The sequence below is a fragment of the Bison bison genome, unplaced genomic scaffold (assembly GCF_000754665.1).
Source record: "Bison bison bison isolate TAMUID 2011002044 unplaced genomic scaffold, Bison_UMD1.0 scf7180017864043, whole genome shotgun sequence".
NCBI lineage: Eukaryota > Metazoa > Chordata > Mammalia > Artiodactyla > Bovidae > Bison > Bison bison.
In genome coordinates this window covers 2,854,652-2,869,217 of record NW_011494615.1, presented here as the reverse complement: position 1 = coordinate 2,869,217, position 14,566 = coordinate 2,854,652, and the positions used below count along the sequence as shown (strand labels likewise).

At 42.4% G+C, this 14,566-nt stretch overlaps 1 protein-coding gene across 1 annotated transcript in view; it reads right to left on the bottom strand.

Annotated features, from left to right (window-relative positions):
* The window catches only part of SCN11A (sodium channel, voltage-gated, type XI, alpha subunit), a 134,575-nt gene that overhangs the window by 22,907 nt on the left and 97,102 nt on the right, over positions 1-14,566 (bottom strand). The window contains exons 20-24 of the mRNA XM_010835570.1: positions 13,569-13,723; positions 7,595-7,768; positions 1,498-1,599; positions 759-1,028; positions 32-85 (exon numbers count right to left, since the gene is read on the bottom strand). Of these exons, the coding sequence (XP_010833872.1) occupies positions 32-85; positions 759-1,028; positions 1,498-1,599; positions 7,595-7,768; positions 13,569-13,723 (755 nt within the window). The remainder of the gene's footprint in view (positions 1-31; positions 86-758; positions 1,029-1,497; positions 1,600-7,594; positions 7,769-13,568; positions 13,724-14,566) is intronic.

Genomic DNA, 14,566 nt, shown 5'->3' with positions numbered 1-14,566 from the left:
CACTCTACAGCACAGTAGAACACAAGCTCACCTCTGTGGAATCAACAGCTGCATACATAATATCCATCCAGCCCTTAAATGTTGCCTGCAATGAAAGAAGAGAAACATGAACACCATTATAGGCTTGTCATCAACATACAAAAGCCAGCAAGTCCAGCGGGCAGATGTATATAAGATGATGGTCCACCCTTCCTGGACAGAATGCCTACATAAAGGAACAGCTGAAAAAAGTTCATGGGCATGTGTTTTGTATTATTTTTTCTTCATTTTCACAAGATAAAAAGTTTAAAGACAAGAGAAATTTCTGCCTTAAAAATTCCTAGAAAAGTTATGGACCAGCTGATGCAAAGAACCTGATTAAGGCTCTTTCCTGATGCCACATCTATTTGCACTATCTGTCCAAGACCTTGCAACCACGGTTTGACATGGGACTGTTCCCACAGGGAACTGTTACTACAGGTGTGGCTTGGCATCTGAGGCTCCATGTCTCTCTGGCTGGAGCTAAGGAGAACAAGGCACCACAGGACAGAGTGTGAGGTCCAAACCCTTACAGGGTCTTGGAGGTTGAAGCTCAGTAGACAATCAAGTTGGCGATGCTCAGTGGGGAACAACTCCAGAGGGCATTAGCTCCCATGAGGAAACTGGGGTTTGATTCCATTATTTCAATGGAGTCATTATATTTTTATTAGCTGAGAAATGCTTTATGATTCTTTTAAGGGTTCTTTCCCCAGAGTGAAAAACAAACCGACAGCACTTACCACTTGCAGTAGTGCAAGGTAAGCCATTAACACGTTGTCAAAGTTGACATCCGGGGTGTCCCAATAGAAATGTCCACTTTCACATTGATTCCGGTTTGCAACAATGTTATAATCTATAACTGATTTTACATCTGTTGCATTAACACATCTTCCAAATCTTCCAGAAAACAGACTTACTCCCAGGATACAAAATATGAGCCAGAAAATGAGGCAGACAAGCAAAACATTCAGAATAGCAGGTATGGCACCTATGAGAGCATAAACTACCACCTTAAGGAAACAAAGCAGAAGAAAAACATAACAGACGTGTGAGACTCACCAAGCTCTTAATCTTCCCAGGATGGGTCTGATGTGTGGGGCTGCATTTCTTGAAACCTCATCTTTACATTCCAACCCTGAACCCCAGCCCCATGGCAAGCCCTGCTCTCAGCTCCCTACATTACAGGTCCTTTTGGTTGCTACAGGATCGTTTGAGAAGTGTCTTCTGATGATGGTGTTTGAGACATCTGCCCTAGGACTGAAGGGAAGCCAGAGCCCAGCTCGACTGTCACAGAAGTGCTTTTAGGTGAAGACTATATCTTGGACTTTTCTCTACCTCTGAATTCTAAGCAGTGGGCCAGATGGGAAGGAGTCCAGGAAAAGTTTGACAATTTAAGGGATGTCCAGCCCAAGAAGAGCAGTTGGCTTCTCTACCTTTCCCTGCTAGCTGACTTTCCTCCATTCCATCTAAAGAACATACCTTCATTCCTTCAAACTGGGACAGTGCTCGCAGGGGCCTCAGTGCTCGAAGAATCCGGAAGGACTTCAAGCCCATTAAGTCGATGAGACTTGTCACAGAGACCTGGTGGGAAAGGAAGCTATGCGTAGTACATCCAACTTGGTGACCAGAGAACCCAGTGGTGTTAAGAGCCATCTTTCTGAGAGGCGAATGCATGCCCACAGTGGTTTATCCAGACAGAAACCAACCAGACCCAGCTGGAAGGGGAGGGCAGGTTAGAGGCTATTTTTCTCCTTGCCTGGCAAAGCTCCAGCCCATATGGGTGAGAACAGTGCGTTTACATGATTTGTTTAATGAAAGACCAAAAAAAGCTGAGAAACTGTTGTGAATTCAAGGAAACCAGAGAGACATGACAATGACATGTCATGTGGGATCCTGAGTGGGATCCTAGATTGCAGTAGGGGAAAGGTGGTGGTAGGCGCGTAGGGTAAATTAACCATAAAGGACCTTGTGACAACTGAGAACATTCGAAAATGGATGTGGTATTTAGTACTGGATCATGTTAAATTTCCTAACCTTGATAATTGTTTTGTGACTGTGTGAGATAACAGGCTTGTTCTTTGGAAATACACCCTGAAATGTTGAGGGCTAACGTAGTGTGATCCTTACAACTTAATCTCAAGCAGTTTAGGGGAAAAAATACAGGGAAAACTGATATGGCAGATGGGCTTAAATATTAATAATGGGTGAATCTGGGGAAATAGTGTAAGGGATTCTTTTGCAACTTCTTGCAACTTTTCCATAAGCTTGAAATATCAAAATAAAAAGTTACAAAGAAATAATTCTAAAAAAAAAGAAAGAATGAATGAATTCCTTTTGGCTAACATGTTCCCTCATTCAAACAGCTCCTTTTTGGAGAATTAAATCCAATTTTCTCTCCTAACATGCTTCCTTACAGCGGGATATGACAGAGGATTGGAGAACTCTGTAAACACACTAAATTAAAACTCAACAAACAGGGACTTCCCTAGTGGTCCAGTGGTTAAGACTCTGTGCTCCCAATGCAGTGGGCATGGGTTCAATCCCTGCCCAGGGAACTAGATCCCACTAGCACAATCAAGACCTGGCACAGACAAATAAAATAAGAAAAAAATTTTAAAGCTCAATAAAGATGCTGAGCTTAAGTTGAAGACACTATTTGCAGATTTTCAGCCATTCTTATTGATTATGCAGAGCCTTCAGAGGCTCAACTTAGATGGAGAGTGCTCAGCAGGACAGGAAGTGAATTACTGATACTCCTGACTTAGCTGATGGCAAAGTTCATTGCCTCCCACTAGCCAATCTCATTGCAGTAGTAACACATTTGCAGAGTAAGAGAAATTGAATGAATATGGCAGAATAACCAGATTCTTAAATTCATAATCAATTTTTTAAAATCACCATTGATTCAAAATGTGCTTATTTATAATGGCTTTTTCAAATCAGCTGTTTTGTTCTTCTGCTTGTGACAGCATTGCCTGTTGGGAGAGTTATTTAATTAGCTTTTGCACAAATACGCCTACCTTGTTCCTATGGTGGTGGTTTAGTCACTAAGTTGTGTCTGACCCTAGTGACCCCATGGACTGTTGACCTTGTTCCTAACCAGAGGGAAAAGGGTTCTTAAGCCTAGCAGTTCTGGTGTTACTAAATGACTGTTAGCGTAAATGGAGAAGATGTTCCTGGAGGGACATTGTATACCTTTTCACCTGGAACCTCACCCCTAACTGAAACATCCATGAGAAACGCTGACAAGAACATATCCCCGTTCTTTTCCACTCTATGGCATTCTTCCAGGTGGGAAGCTATCACTAGTTTTATTTTATTCCTACCTAACTTGCATTAATCTCCCTGTACTATGTTTTTGAGATTCCTATCATGTTGATATATATTCTTATGGTTTTCTCCTTTTGACTGTTATGGAATATTACAGCATATATTTATATTTTATGAATTCATTCCTCCTTGGTGAATACCTAAGTTATTTCCATTTCTTTGCTACTATGAACAATAGCAAACTAGACAGACATGCATTTTTCCTGGGTACATACGCAAGAGTTTTCCTTAAACGTATAACTAGAAGTGGTATTTCTGGAATTGTAAATTGGGTTCATTTGTAATTTTAACTTAATGGTGCAAAACTTTCCCCAAATGTCTTGTACAGCAGTTAGCAGTGATTAGAAATTCCATTTTCCTAAATCCTTCTCGTGTTAGATATTATCCAACTTAAAAATTTTTGTCTGTCTGATAAGTAAAAAGAAGTCTCATTTTAATATGTATTTTTGTGCTAACTGGTGATATGACTAGTGTGTATTTCTTCATACATTTGTTAGCAACTCAAGATCCTTCTGTGAATTGCCTGTTTGCATCCTCCTCCCATTCTTACACTGGGTTGTCTTTTTCTTGTTGATCTGTAGGCGGTATTTATTTACAGTGGATAATCACTATCTGTTATGCATCATGTGTGCTCAGTCACTTCAGTCGTGTCTGACTCTTTGAGACCCTATGGACTGTAGCCCACCAGGTTCCTCTGTCCATGGTATTCTCCAGGCAAGAATACTGGAGTGGGTTACCAACCCTACCTCCAGACACAAAACCTGTGTCTGACCCAGGGACCAACCTGTGTCTCCTGCACTGCAGGTAGATTCTTTACTGCAGATCTACCCGGTAAGCTCAACTATCTGTTTTATATGTGGTATATACTGTCTCGAGGGTCTAGCCTGTCTTTTATAATCATGGTGTTGTTGAACAAAAAAAAAGAAAGTCTTATATTTTGATATATATTTGTGGTTGTGTTTGCAGTTTCCTATTCCAAAATTATAAAGATCATTTTATTTAATCTTGAGTAACAAGCAACATAAGAAGATTATTCACATAACTCATTTAATCCACACGATAATGTTCTGAATTATGCAGTGGTGTACATCACTGCTGGGCATCCCACATGGTCCTAAGTGGTAAAGAACCTGACAATGCAGGAGACTTAAGAGACATGGGTTCAATCCCTGTCGGGAAGATCCCCTGGAGAAGGACATGGCAATCCACTCCACTATTCTTACCTGGAGAAACTCCTGGACAGCTGAGCCTGGCAGGCTACAGTCCATAGCGTCGCAGAGTCAGACACGACTAAACTGACTTAGCACACACACACATAACTTCACTACCACATTACAGACATGAACTGTGAAGCCCAGTGGATCAGCACCTTGTTTCAGATGGAATTGGGTCTGTACAGTGCTAAGGCTGGTACCAGTAATAGTGGACTACACTTAGTGCTTTCTCTGGGATTTATAAAGCTATATAGTTAAAGGATTATATCTTCTCTTGCTCTACGCATTTTTGTTCCATTCATTTTGTTATCAAGGTTATGTTTGTCTCATTAAATAAGTTTGCATGCCTCCCCTCCTTTTCTGTTCCTTGTCTTAATTTGAGTAAGGTTGGGATGCACTGCTTGTCTTAGTTCAGGCTGCTATATCAGAATACCATACCATAGCCTGGATATATAAACAACAGAAATTTCTTACAGTCTGAAGGCTGGAAATTCCAAGATTAAGATGCTGGCAGAGTCAGTGTCTGGTTGAGGACCTATTTCCTGGTTCATAGGCAGTCATCTTCTCCCTGTCTTCACAGAAGGAGTGAAGAAACTGTGGAGTCTCTTTTATAAGATCACTAATCCTATTCATGAGGGCTCTGGAGTCAATGCTCTTATGTCCTAGCTGCCTCCCAAAGGCCCCATCTCCAACACACTGGAGATCAGGTTTCAATACAAATTTCAGGGGAGGGGTAAGGGGACACAATCATGTGGTCTATAGCACTGCTCCTTGGAAGGTTGGTAAAACTTGTTTTCAGAACCACCTGGACCTGGTGTCCTTTTTGAAAGTGTGGCACTCGACTACTGTTTTGATATTTTAAATAGTTATTGTTAGCTATATGTTTTCCATTTTGCATCTGGGCAAATTTGGGCAATTTAGAATCTACACTCTCATTTATATCCATTTGGAAATTGATATCAAAACTTCTAGCACTTTGCTTGAGGTTACACAGAAAGAGAGTAAAGAAACAGCTTTAAAATCAGTGTCCTACACAGACTTGTGGACACAGCAGGGGAGGGAGAGGATGGGACAAATTGAGAGTAGCGCTGACATATAAACACTACCATGTGTGAAACAGATGGCTGGTGGGGAGCTGCTGCGCAACACGGGGAGCCCAGCCTGGCGCTCTCTGAAGACCTAAGGGGACAGGACGGCGGGGAAGGGGGACGGAGGAAGGCTTAAGAGGAAGGGGATATATATATAGTTATATAGTTGTGACAGATTCACAGTGTTGTATGGCAGGAACCAATACAAAATTTTAAAGTAATTATCCTCCAATCAAAAGTAAAAAAAAAGAATCAGTCTCCTAAGTTTAGGCCAGTAAACCACAGGTCCTAGATCAGAGATACCAACAGTCTGTCCATTGTCTTATGCATCCTCCACTATAATCAATAAGACAATGGATGCACAGTGACCAGCACTCTGGAATCTGATAGGGACCCTCATGATGCTCACGGGAATGCTGGTGTTGGAGCTCTGATGGCACCGATGACTTTCTGAAATGCTTGAACCACACGGCCTATTTGTACCCGCCAACAAAATTATGGCTCTCCAGTGTGGTGTGCTGAGCACACAGTGTATACTATGCATTTGTCATACCTACTTTCTTAAATAGCAGGGACAAAGTCTAACTAATTAGGTCATTATAGAAAGGCTGCTGCTGCTGCTGCTGCTAAGTCGCTTCAGTTGTGTCCAACTCTGTGCAACCCCGTAGATGGCAGCCCATGAGGCTCCCCAGTCCCTGGGATTCTCCAGGCAAGAACACTGGAGTGGGTTGCCATTTCCTTCTCCAATGCAGGAAAGTGAAAAGTGAAAGTGAAGTCGCGGAGTCTTGTCTGACTCTTAGCGACCCCATGGACTGTGGCCTACCAGGCTCCTCTGTCCATAGCATTTTCCAGGCAAGAGTGCTGGAGTGGGGTGCCATTGCCTTCTATAGATGTTAAAATCAAGGACTTTGCAGGGAGTCTTACTAGATGAGTCTCACCTCCTTCTTCTTCCCAGGCTCAAAAGACTTCCCAGGTGGCTCAGATGGTAAAGCATCTGACTACAACGTGGGAGACCCAGGTTTGATCCCTGGGTTGGGAAGATCCTCTGGAGAAGGAAATGGCAACCCACTCCAGTACTCTTGCCTGGAAAATCCCATGGATGGAGGAGCATGGGGTTGCAAAGAGTCGGACATGACTAAGTGATTTCACTTCCATCTTCTAGCTGGGCAACCTCAAACATGTTTCTATGACTTAGTTTACTTATATGTATCTGGGAAAAATAATAACTGCAACATGGAAACGCTGTGATAACTAAAAGAGAGAATGCATAAGAGGCATATGGCAGAGTAAGCAGTACTTACTTACTTGGTACCGAGAAAGCAGTCGAAAAATGTTACCTACTCTTACTGCTATTGGCCTTGGGCATCTTACAGACCAAGGTGTGAATTCCAATCTCATCTGAAACAAGCTGCTAAGCCTCTGAGCTTCAGGTTTCCTTGTCTGGAATGTGGTAGACAACACATAGGTCTGCCTAACTTGGAACACTGCTGTTCAGATTAAATAGGAAAAAATAATGTATGTGAATAATCCTTGTTGCTTGACAATCAAGATGGGAGACCAACCTAATCTGCTGGCTGCTAACCTGCTTTGAGAAGTCTTGAAAAAGAAATTAAAAGTTGGAAGGAGAAGGAAAAGTAGAGAATGTGCAAAGTTATTCTAGATGTACATCAGACATAAGCGGTGCTTATGGAGAGAAGTGAATGAGTACCATGAGAAATGAGTACAATGAGAAAGGGCTGAGATGGTGAGCATATGAAATGCAGCATATGAGGAATGGGACCAAGGAAAGGCTGGACTGCTGATAGATAAATGTGAAGAAAAATATTCTGGAGAGGCACTCGTATGAGGCACACGGGAAAAGCAACTTCCATGTGATCCCCTCCTCCACCCCAACCCAGCCCCCCTCCATCCCACCTGCACATTATACAGAGATGGTAAACTTACAATCACAATGACGAAGTCGAGCCAGCACCAGACACTTGTGAAATATTTCCTAAATCCAAAGGCCACCCATTTCAGACCCATCTCCAAGATAAAAATGTATGTGAAAATAGTGTCAGTACATTTAAGTAATTCTTGGATTTTGGGTTGTTTATCAAGGTTAATATCTTCAAATACCTGAAATGATAAAGCACAGCATAGGTCAGGTTGAACTCTCTGCTGACTTTACTTTTTATTGTTCTTCCTTATTTGAATAAACTAGGATCTCTCTTGGTGATGAGATTTTGCTTAAGGCTGAACTTTTCCAGTAGAAACAATTCCTTGAGTAAGTAAAACAAAAGAAGGAAAATCCTATTTCTAGATTTCCGTTGCCACTATATTTTCCCAGAGTCTCATCAATGGGCCCTGGAATGTTAAAAAAAAAAAAAAAAATCTTCCTAATGGATCATCACACTATCTCCTGGTCTTCCTAATCCTTTCAACTCTTGCCAACAATATCTTGCCAACTTTCCCAGAACCTCCCAGTGGCATTCACCATTTCTTTCATCCTCCTAGTTACCTGGGTGGCTCTATTCAGTGGCTGTTCATTGCTTATAACATCAAGTCTGAAAACCTTAGTTCATACTCTGGATCCTGCCAACCCTGAGGCTCACCAACCCCACCACAAACAGCATTATCCACTTATCCCAGTGTTCCCTACAGATGTGATCATTTTTGTACATGAACCATGATGTGCAAAAGTTTGGGAAGCACTGGGCTAGAGCTCCCAATGTAAATTACTTCAAATGTTGCTAAGTCGCTTCAGTCATGTCCGACTCTCTGCCTAACCCTAACCCTAATCCTAACCCTAATGTTAGGTTCTGTGGACCGTATCCCACCAGGCTCCTCTGTCCATGAGATTCCCCAGGCAATACTACTGGAGTGGGTTGCCATTTCCTTCTCCAGGGGATCTTGCCAACCCAGGGATTGAACCCGAGTCTCTTATGTCTACCTGCACTGGCAGGCAAGTTCTTTACCACTAGCACCACCTGGGAAGGCCCAAACATTCATTAAGTGGGACTACGAAAATTAGACATCTAAGCTTTTGGAGAGACCCTTTTTCACACTACATCCAAACTTTTCCTTAACCCAAAGTATGTGTGTGTGTGATTCTTCAGGGTCTGTATTGCTAGGCTATAAGCTGTCCTTTTGGCCTTTACAGTGTTACTGAGGATGAAAGAAAGGAGAGAAGAGGCACTAACCCTGCCAAGTCACTTGGGAAGGCAAGAAAGAAATCAGCAATGCTGTTAGGAATTAAGGTAATCTCACAGTCCCACAACCCTAGAGAAAAAGAATAGAGAATAAAACAGTCTCACTTTCAACCCCCAAGTGGGCTTTTGACTGAAGAAGGCCCTTCATCTCCTCCTCTCCCCAACCGGCTCCTGGTCAGCCTTTAAGATATCAGCTTAGCTGATATCTTCTGTAGGAAACTGTCCTTCTTCCACAGGAATGGGTTAGGTGCCATCCACATGGCACATTGCTTCTCTGAGTGTATCACTATGGCCCTAGTTATAGCTGTCTGGACTCCATCTGTCTTGCCTACAAGCCTCCAAGCTCTTGAAGGTCAGGGGTTGCCTGTTTGCCTCTTTCAGTTCAGTCGCTCAGTCCTGCCTGACTCTTTGTGACACCAGTACACCAGTCACTCTTTGGGACTGCAGCATACCAGGCTTCCCTGTCCATCGCCAAGTCCCAGGGCTTGCCCAAACTCATGTTCATCGAGTCGGTGATGCCATCCAACCATCTCATCCTCTGTCATCCCCTTCTCTTCCCGCCTTCAATCTTTCCCATATCAGGGTCTTTTGCAATGAGTCCATTCTTCGCATCAGGTGGCCAAAGTATTGAAATTTCAGCTTCAGCAACAGTCCTTCCAATGAATGTTCAGGACTTATTTCCTTTAGGATTGACTGGTTTGATCTCTTTACAGTCCAAGGGACTCTCAAGAGTCTTCTCTAACACCACAGTTTAAAAGCATCAATTCTTCGTCACTCAGCTTTCTTCATAGTTAAACACTCACATCCATACATGACTACTGGAAAAACCACAGCTTTGACTAGACAGACTTTGGTTGACAAAGTAATGTCCCTGCTTTTTAATATGCTGTCTAGGTTGGTCATAGCTTTTCTTCCAAGGAGTAAGCGTCTTTTAATTTCATGACTGCAGTCACCATCTGCAGTGATTTTGGAACCCCCCAAAATAAAGTCTCTCACTGATTCCATTGTTTCCCCATCTATTTGCCATGAAGTGATGGGACCAGATGCCATGATCTGCACTTTTGAATGCTGAGTTTAAGCCAGCTTTTTCACTCTCCTCTTTCACTTTCATCAGGAGGCTCTTTAGTTCTTCTTCGCTTTCTGCCATAAGAGTGGTGTCATCTGCATATCTGAGGTTATTGATATTTCTCCCAGCAATCTTGATTCCAGCTTTTGCTCATCCAGCCCAGCATGTCTCATGATGTACTCTGCATATAAGTTAAATAAGCAGGGTGACAATATACAGCCTTGATGTACTCCTTTCCTGATTTGGAACCAGTCTGTTGTTTCATGTCCAGTTCTAACTGTTGCTTCTTGACCTGCATACAGATTTCTCAGGAGGCAGGTCAGGTGATCTGGTATCCCAATCTCTTTATGTATTGTCCACAGTTTGCTGTGATCTACACAAAGATTTATTGGCGTAGTCAATAAAGCAGAAGTAGATGTTTTTCTGGTATTCTCTTGCTTTTTTGATGATCCAACGGATGTTGGCAATTTGATCTCTGGTCCCTCTCCCTTTTCTAAAATCCAGCTTGAATATCTGGAAGTTCACAGTTCACAGACTGTTGAAGCCTGGCTTGGAGAATATTGAGCATTACTTTCGTAGCATGTGAGAAGAGTGCAATTGTGCACTAGCTTGAACATTCTTTGGCATTGCCTTTCTTTGGGATTGGAATGAAAACTGACCTTTTCCAGTCCTGTGGCCACTGCTGAGTTTTCCAAATTTGCTGGCATATTGGGCAGAGAACTTGAACAGTATCATCTTTTAGGATTTGAAATAGCTCAACTGGAATACCATCACCTCCACTAGCTTTGTTCATAGTGATGCTTTCTAAGGCCCATTTGACTTCACATTCCAGTATGTCTGGCTCTAGGTGAGTGATCACACCATCGTGGTTATCTGTGTCATGAAGATCTTTTTTGTATAGTTCTCCTGTGTATTCTTGCCACCTCTTACTATCTTCTGATTCTGTTAGGTCCATACCATTTTTGTCCTTTACTGTGTCCATCTTTGCACAAAATGTTCCTTTGGTATCCCTAATTTTCTTGAAGAGATCTCTAGTCTTCTATCTCTAGTCTTCCCATTCTATTGTTTTCCTCTATTTCCTTACATTGATCACTGAGGAAGGTTTCCTTATCTCTCCTTGCTATTCTTTGGAACGCTGCATTCAAATGGGCATATCTTTTCTCTTCTCCTTTGCCTTTCGCTTCCCTCCTTTTCTTAGCCATTTGTAAGGCCTCCTCAGACAATCATTTTGCCTTTTTGCATTTCTTTTTCTTGGGGATGGTCTTGATCACTGCCTCCCGTACAATGTCGTGAACCTCCATCCATAGTTCTTCAGATACTCTATCAGATCTAATCCCTTGAATCTATTTGTCACTTACATTGTATAATTGTAAGGGATATGATTTAGTTCATTCATGAATGTTCTAGTGGTTTTCCCTACTTTCTTCAATTTAAGTCTGAATTTGGCAATCAGGAGATCATGGTCTGAACCACAGTCAGCTCCCGGTCTTGTTTTTGCTGACTGCCTCTTTAGGAGAGACAAATCTGAATGGTGTTGAAAGCTCATTTCCCATTTCATTTTGGAAGCCTAGCAACAAGCTGGCTCAGCAGGTCTGAGTTTGCTCAAAGGAAGAGCAGGCTGATATCAGAACTGAGCATTGGAAGCTCCCATAATGTAACTAGGCCTAATCCAGGATGCTCCCATTTCTATGTAGTTGCCCAAATCAGAGCTTCACAAACTCTAATGAGCCTTAAACCACCTAGCATCTGATTCAGCAGGTCTGGGGTGGGCCCAAGACTCTGAATTCTTAATAAGCTGCCAGGTGATATGAGGCTGCTGGTCCATATACCAAATACAGTGGTGAGGGACTAGATGTTTCTTGTCTCCATTTCTCTATAAATACGTGCAGTGAAACAAGGCCTGTGTCTGTCTCCTGGAAGCCTCTGCATTGTGTGTTCAGTCTCACTCTGCCCAGCCTACTCTTGCCTCATCTTAAGGCAGATGAGAACTAGGAGATCTGTGTGCCCTCTGCTGCTTCTCTGATTGTAAGTTTTCTCACACAGGTGTCTGTGTGACCTTGTGACAACAACATTGCTTTTCCACTAAATAGCACAGGGTGTGACAGATAACAGCGACTATTTGTGGAATAAGAGCAAGAACCTTGTCACTTGGAAGTGTAGATAGCTAATGAAATCTAATCACTGGAAGATTACAGGGACGCCTACAGGATGAGTGATAAAAAATTAATCAAGGCAATTCTCTGGGACTGTTTTAGAGAAATTTGCTTTTTTGTTTCAGGAATAATTTACGTAGCAGTAAGGAGGTAAATGGGCTTCCCTGGTGGCTCAATGGTAAAGAATACAGCTTCCAATGCAGGAGACATGGGTTTGAACCCTGGGTTGGGAAGAAGAACCTTCTGGAGAAGGAAATGGCAACCCACTCCAGCATTCTTGCCTGGGAAATCCCACGGAGAGAGGAGCCTGGCAGGCCATAGTCCACAGGGTTGCAAAGAGTTTGAAGAAGAGCAAAGCAGGCAAATGGGCTGTCTGTTGATCACAGGCTCTGGTGGACTCCAATGCATGTTCATCTCCTCTCATCTGGAGATTACACAGGTGTAAAGCACTAACCAGGAAAGTAGGGGTGTAGGAACAAGACAGGTCCTTGTCCCTCCTAGTAATTTACTGTGAAATGTTCTGTGACTCTAAATCAATGAGGGGAACTCAGTACTCCAGTCACCTGGGATGACAAATACTAAGAGAATTTAGTTTTACATTATGGCCATTTTAAGAGGAAACACAAGACATAATGGGAGGGAGAGAGAGAAACATGTAGGTGATAAGAGAGAAAATACTGTTGCTCAAGGTGAGGGTAAGTGTGCAGAGGAGGAAAGAAGGACAAGGTGAGGAGAGAGAGCAGAAAGGAGTTCATGACCATATGGCTAGGGAGGTTGATTGATTCAGTTATTTCCAAAGCTCATCAGAACTCACAACATACTTCAATTTGGAAGGATCTGTCATACACATAAAACAGTATCTCTTTTCCCTCCTCTCAAAGGATCATGAGTAGTGAAAAATACCAAGGCAACTTATATCCTATTCTAGCCCCTGTAGACTTCTCCTAAACTTTTTATCTTTTTGAAAGCAACACAAGGGCCATCAGGAAAAAAAGAGAATAGGAGCATTGCCATCTAGAGGAGGAAACATGTAGGATATGCTGAAAATGTCTAGAAATCCTCCAGGAATGATGGACAGACTTGGAGTTAAGGTCAAGACTCCAATAGCCACTTTAGAGTTCCAATCTGGGGACTTCCCTGGTGGTCCAGTGGTTAAGATTCCGTGCTTCAGTGGCAGGGGGCACAAGTTTCATTCCTGTTCAGACAACTAAGTTCCCACATGGTGTGTGGTATGGCCAAAAGACAAATAAATAAATAAACACATAAAAATAAAGCGCTGACATGGGTCATGCTTCCCACAGGTAAAGCCTCTTCGCCTTGGGGATTTCCCAGTTGCAGCATTTCTTCAGAACATCATGGCAAAATCCTGTCCCCTAAGAGGATACACCAACAGAAATCCCACTTCTTCCTAGTTCCCCCACATTCACAGCTCCTTGAAGGGCCAAGTCGGAATGAAGCCACCCAGCTGCCTTGCCCCGCAATGTCCCCACAAGACCATGACAATTTACCAGTGCCCCACTGCTCAGCAGAATCACAAAGATAATAAAGCTCTCAAACCAGCTGTGTTTCACTATTTGGTAGCAGATTTTTCGCAGGCTCCACCAAGTGATCCAGGAGGACTTTCTCTTGTCCACAGTATGGCATAGAGAGCAGCAATTCAGGCCTGCAAGGAAGTAGAGAATCACTATCACGAGTGTCTATAATACACGTGCATTAATAGCCCAACTCTTCACCCTCCTTGTACACACCATGTAACTTTGCAAGTCCTCCAACTAAAGAGTTGGAGTCTTTTTCCAACACTTTGAATCTGGGTTCAGCCACGTGACAACATTTGGTCAACAGAGCAGAATAGAGGTCATCATATGCCAATTCAGACTCAGTGAGAACTTCAACAAAGATAGAGAACTATAGAAAGTATTAAAAAGAACCAATAAGAACTGAAGAAAATAATAACTGAGATGAAAAAGAATATAACACTGAGATGAAGAATACAATAACTGAGATGAAACCGTTTAGAGGATGAAGAAGAATGAAATTAGTGATCTGGAAGACAGGGTAGTGGAAATTACCCAATCAGGATAGCAAAAAGGATTTTTTTAAATGTGAAGAGCTTAAGGGATCCCTGAGACAACATCAAGTATACTAACATTAGCAACATAGGGGCCTCAGAAGGAGAAAAGAGAGAAAAGGGACAAAAAACTTATTTGAAGAAATAATGACTGAAAACTTCCCTAACCTGGGGAAGGACACAGACACCTAAGGCCTGAGATGGGAGCACAGAGATTTTCAAACAAGATGAACCCAAAGAGATCCATGCCAAGACACATTATAATTAAAATGTCGAAAGATAGGGAATTCCCCAGTGGTCCAGTGGTTAAGACTCCATGTAATCAATGAAGAGGGCATGAGTTTGATCCCTGGTCAAGGAAATAAGATCCCACATGCTGCAAGGCATGGTCAAAAAAAAAAATCATAAAAAAACTAAAGATAGAGAATCTTAAAAGCA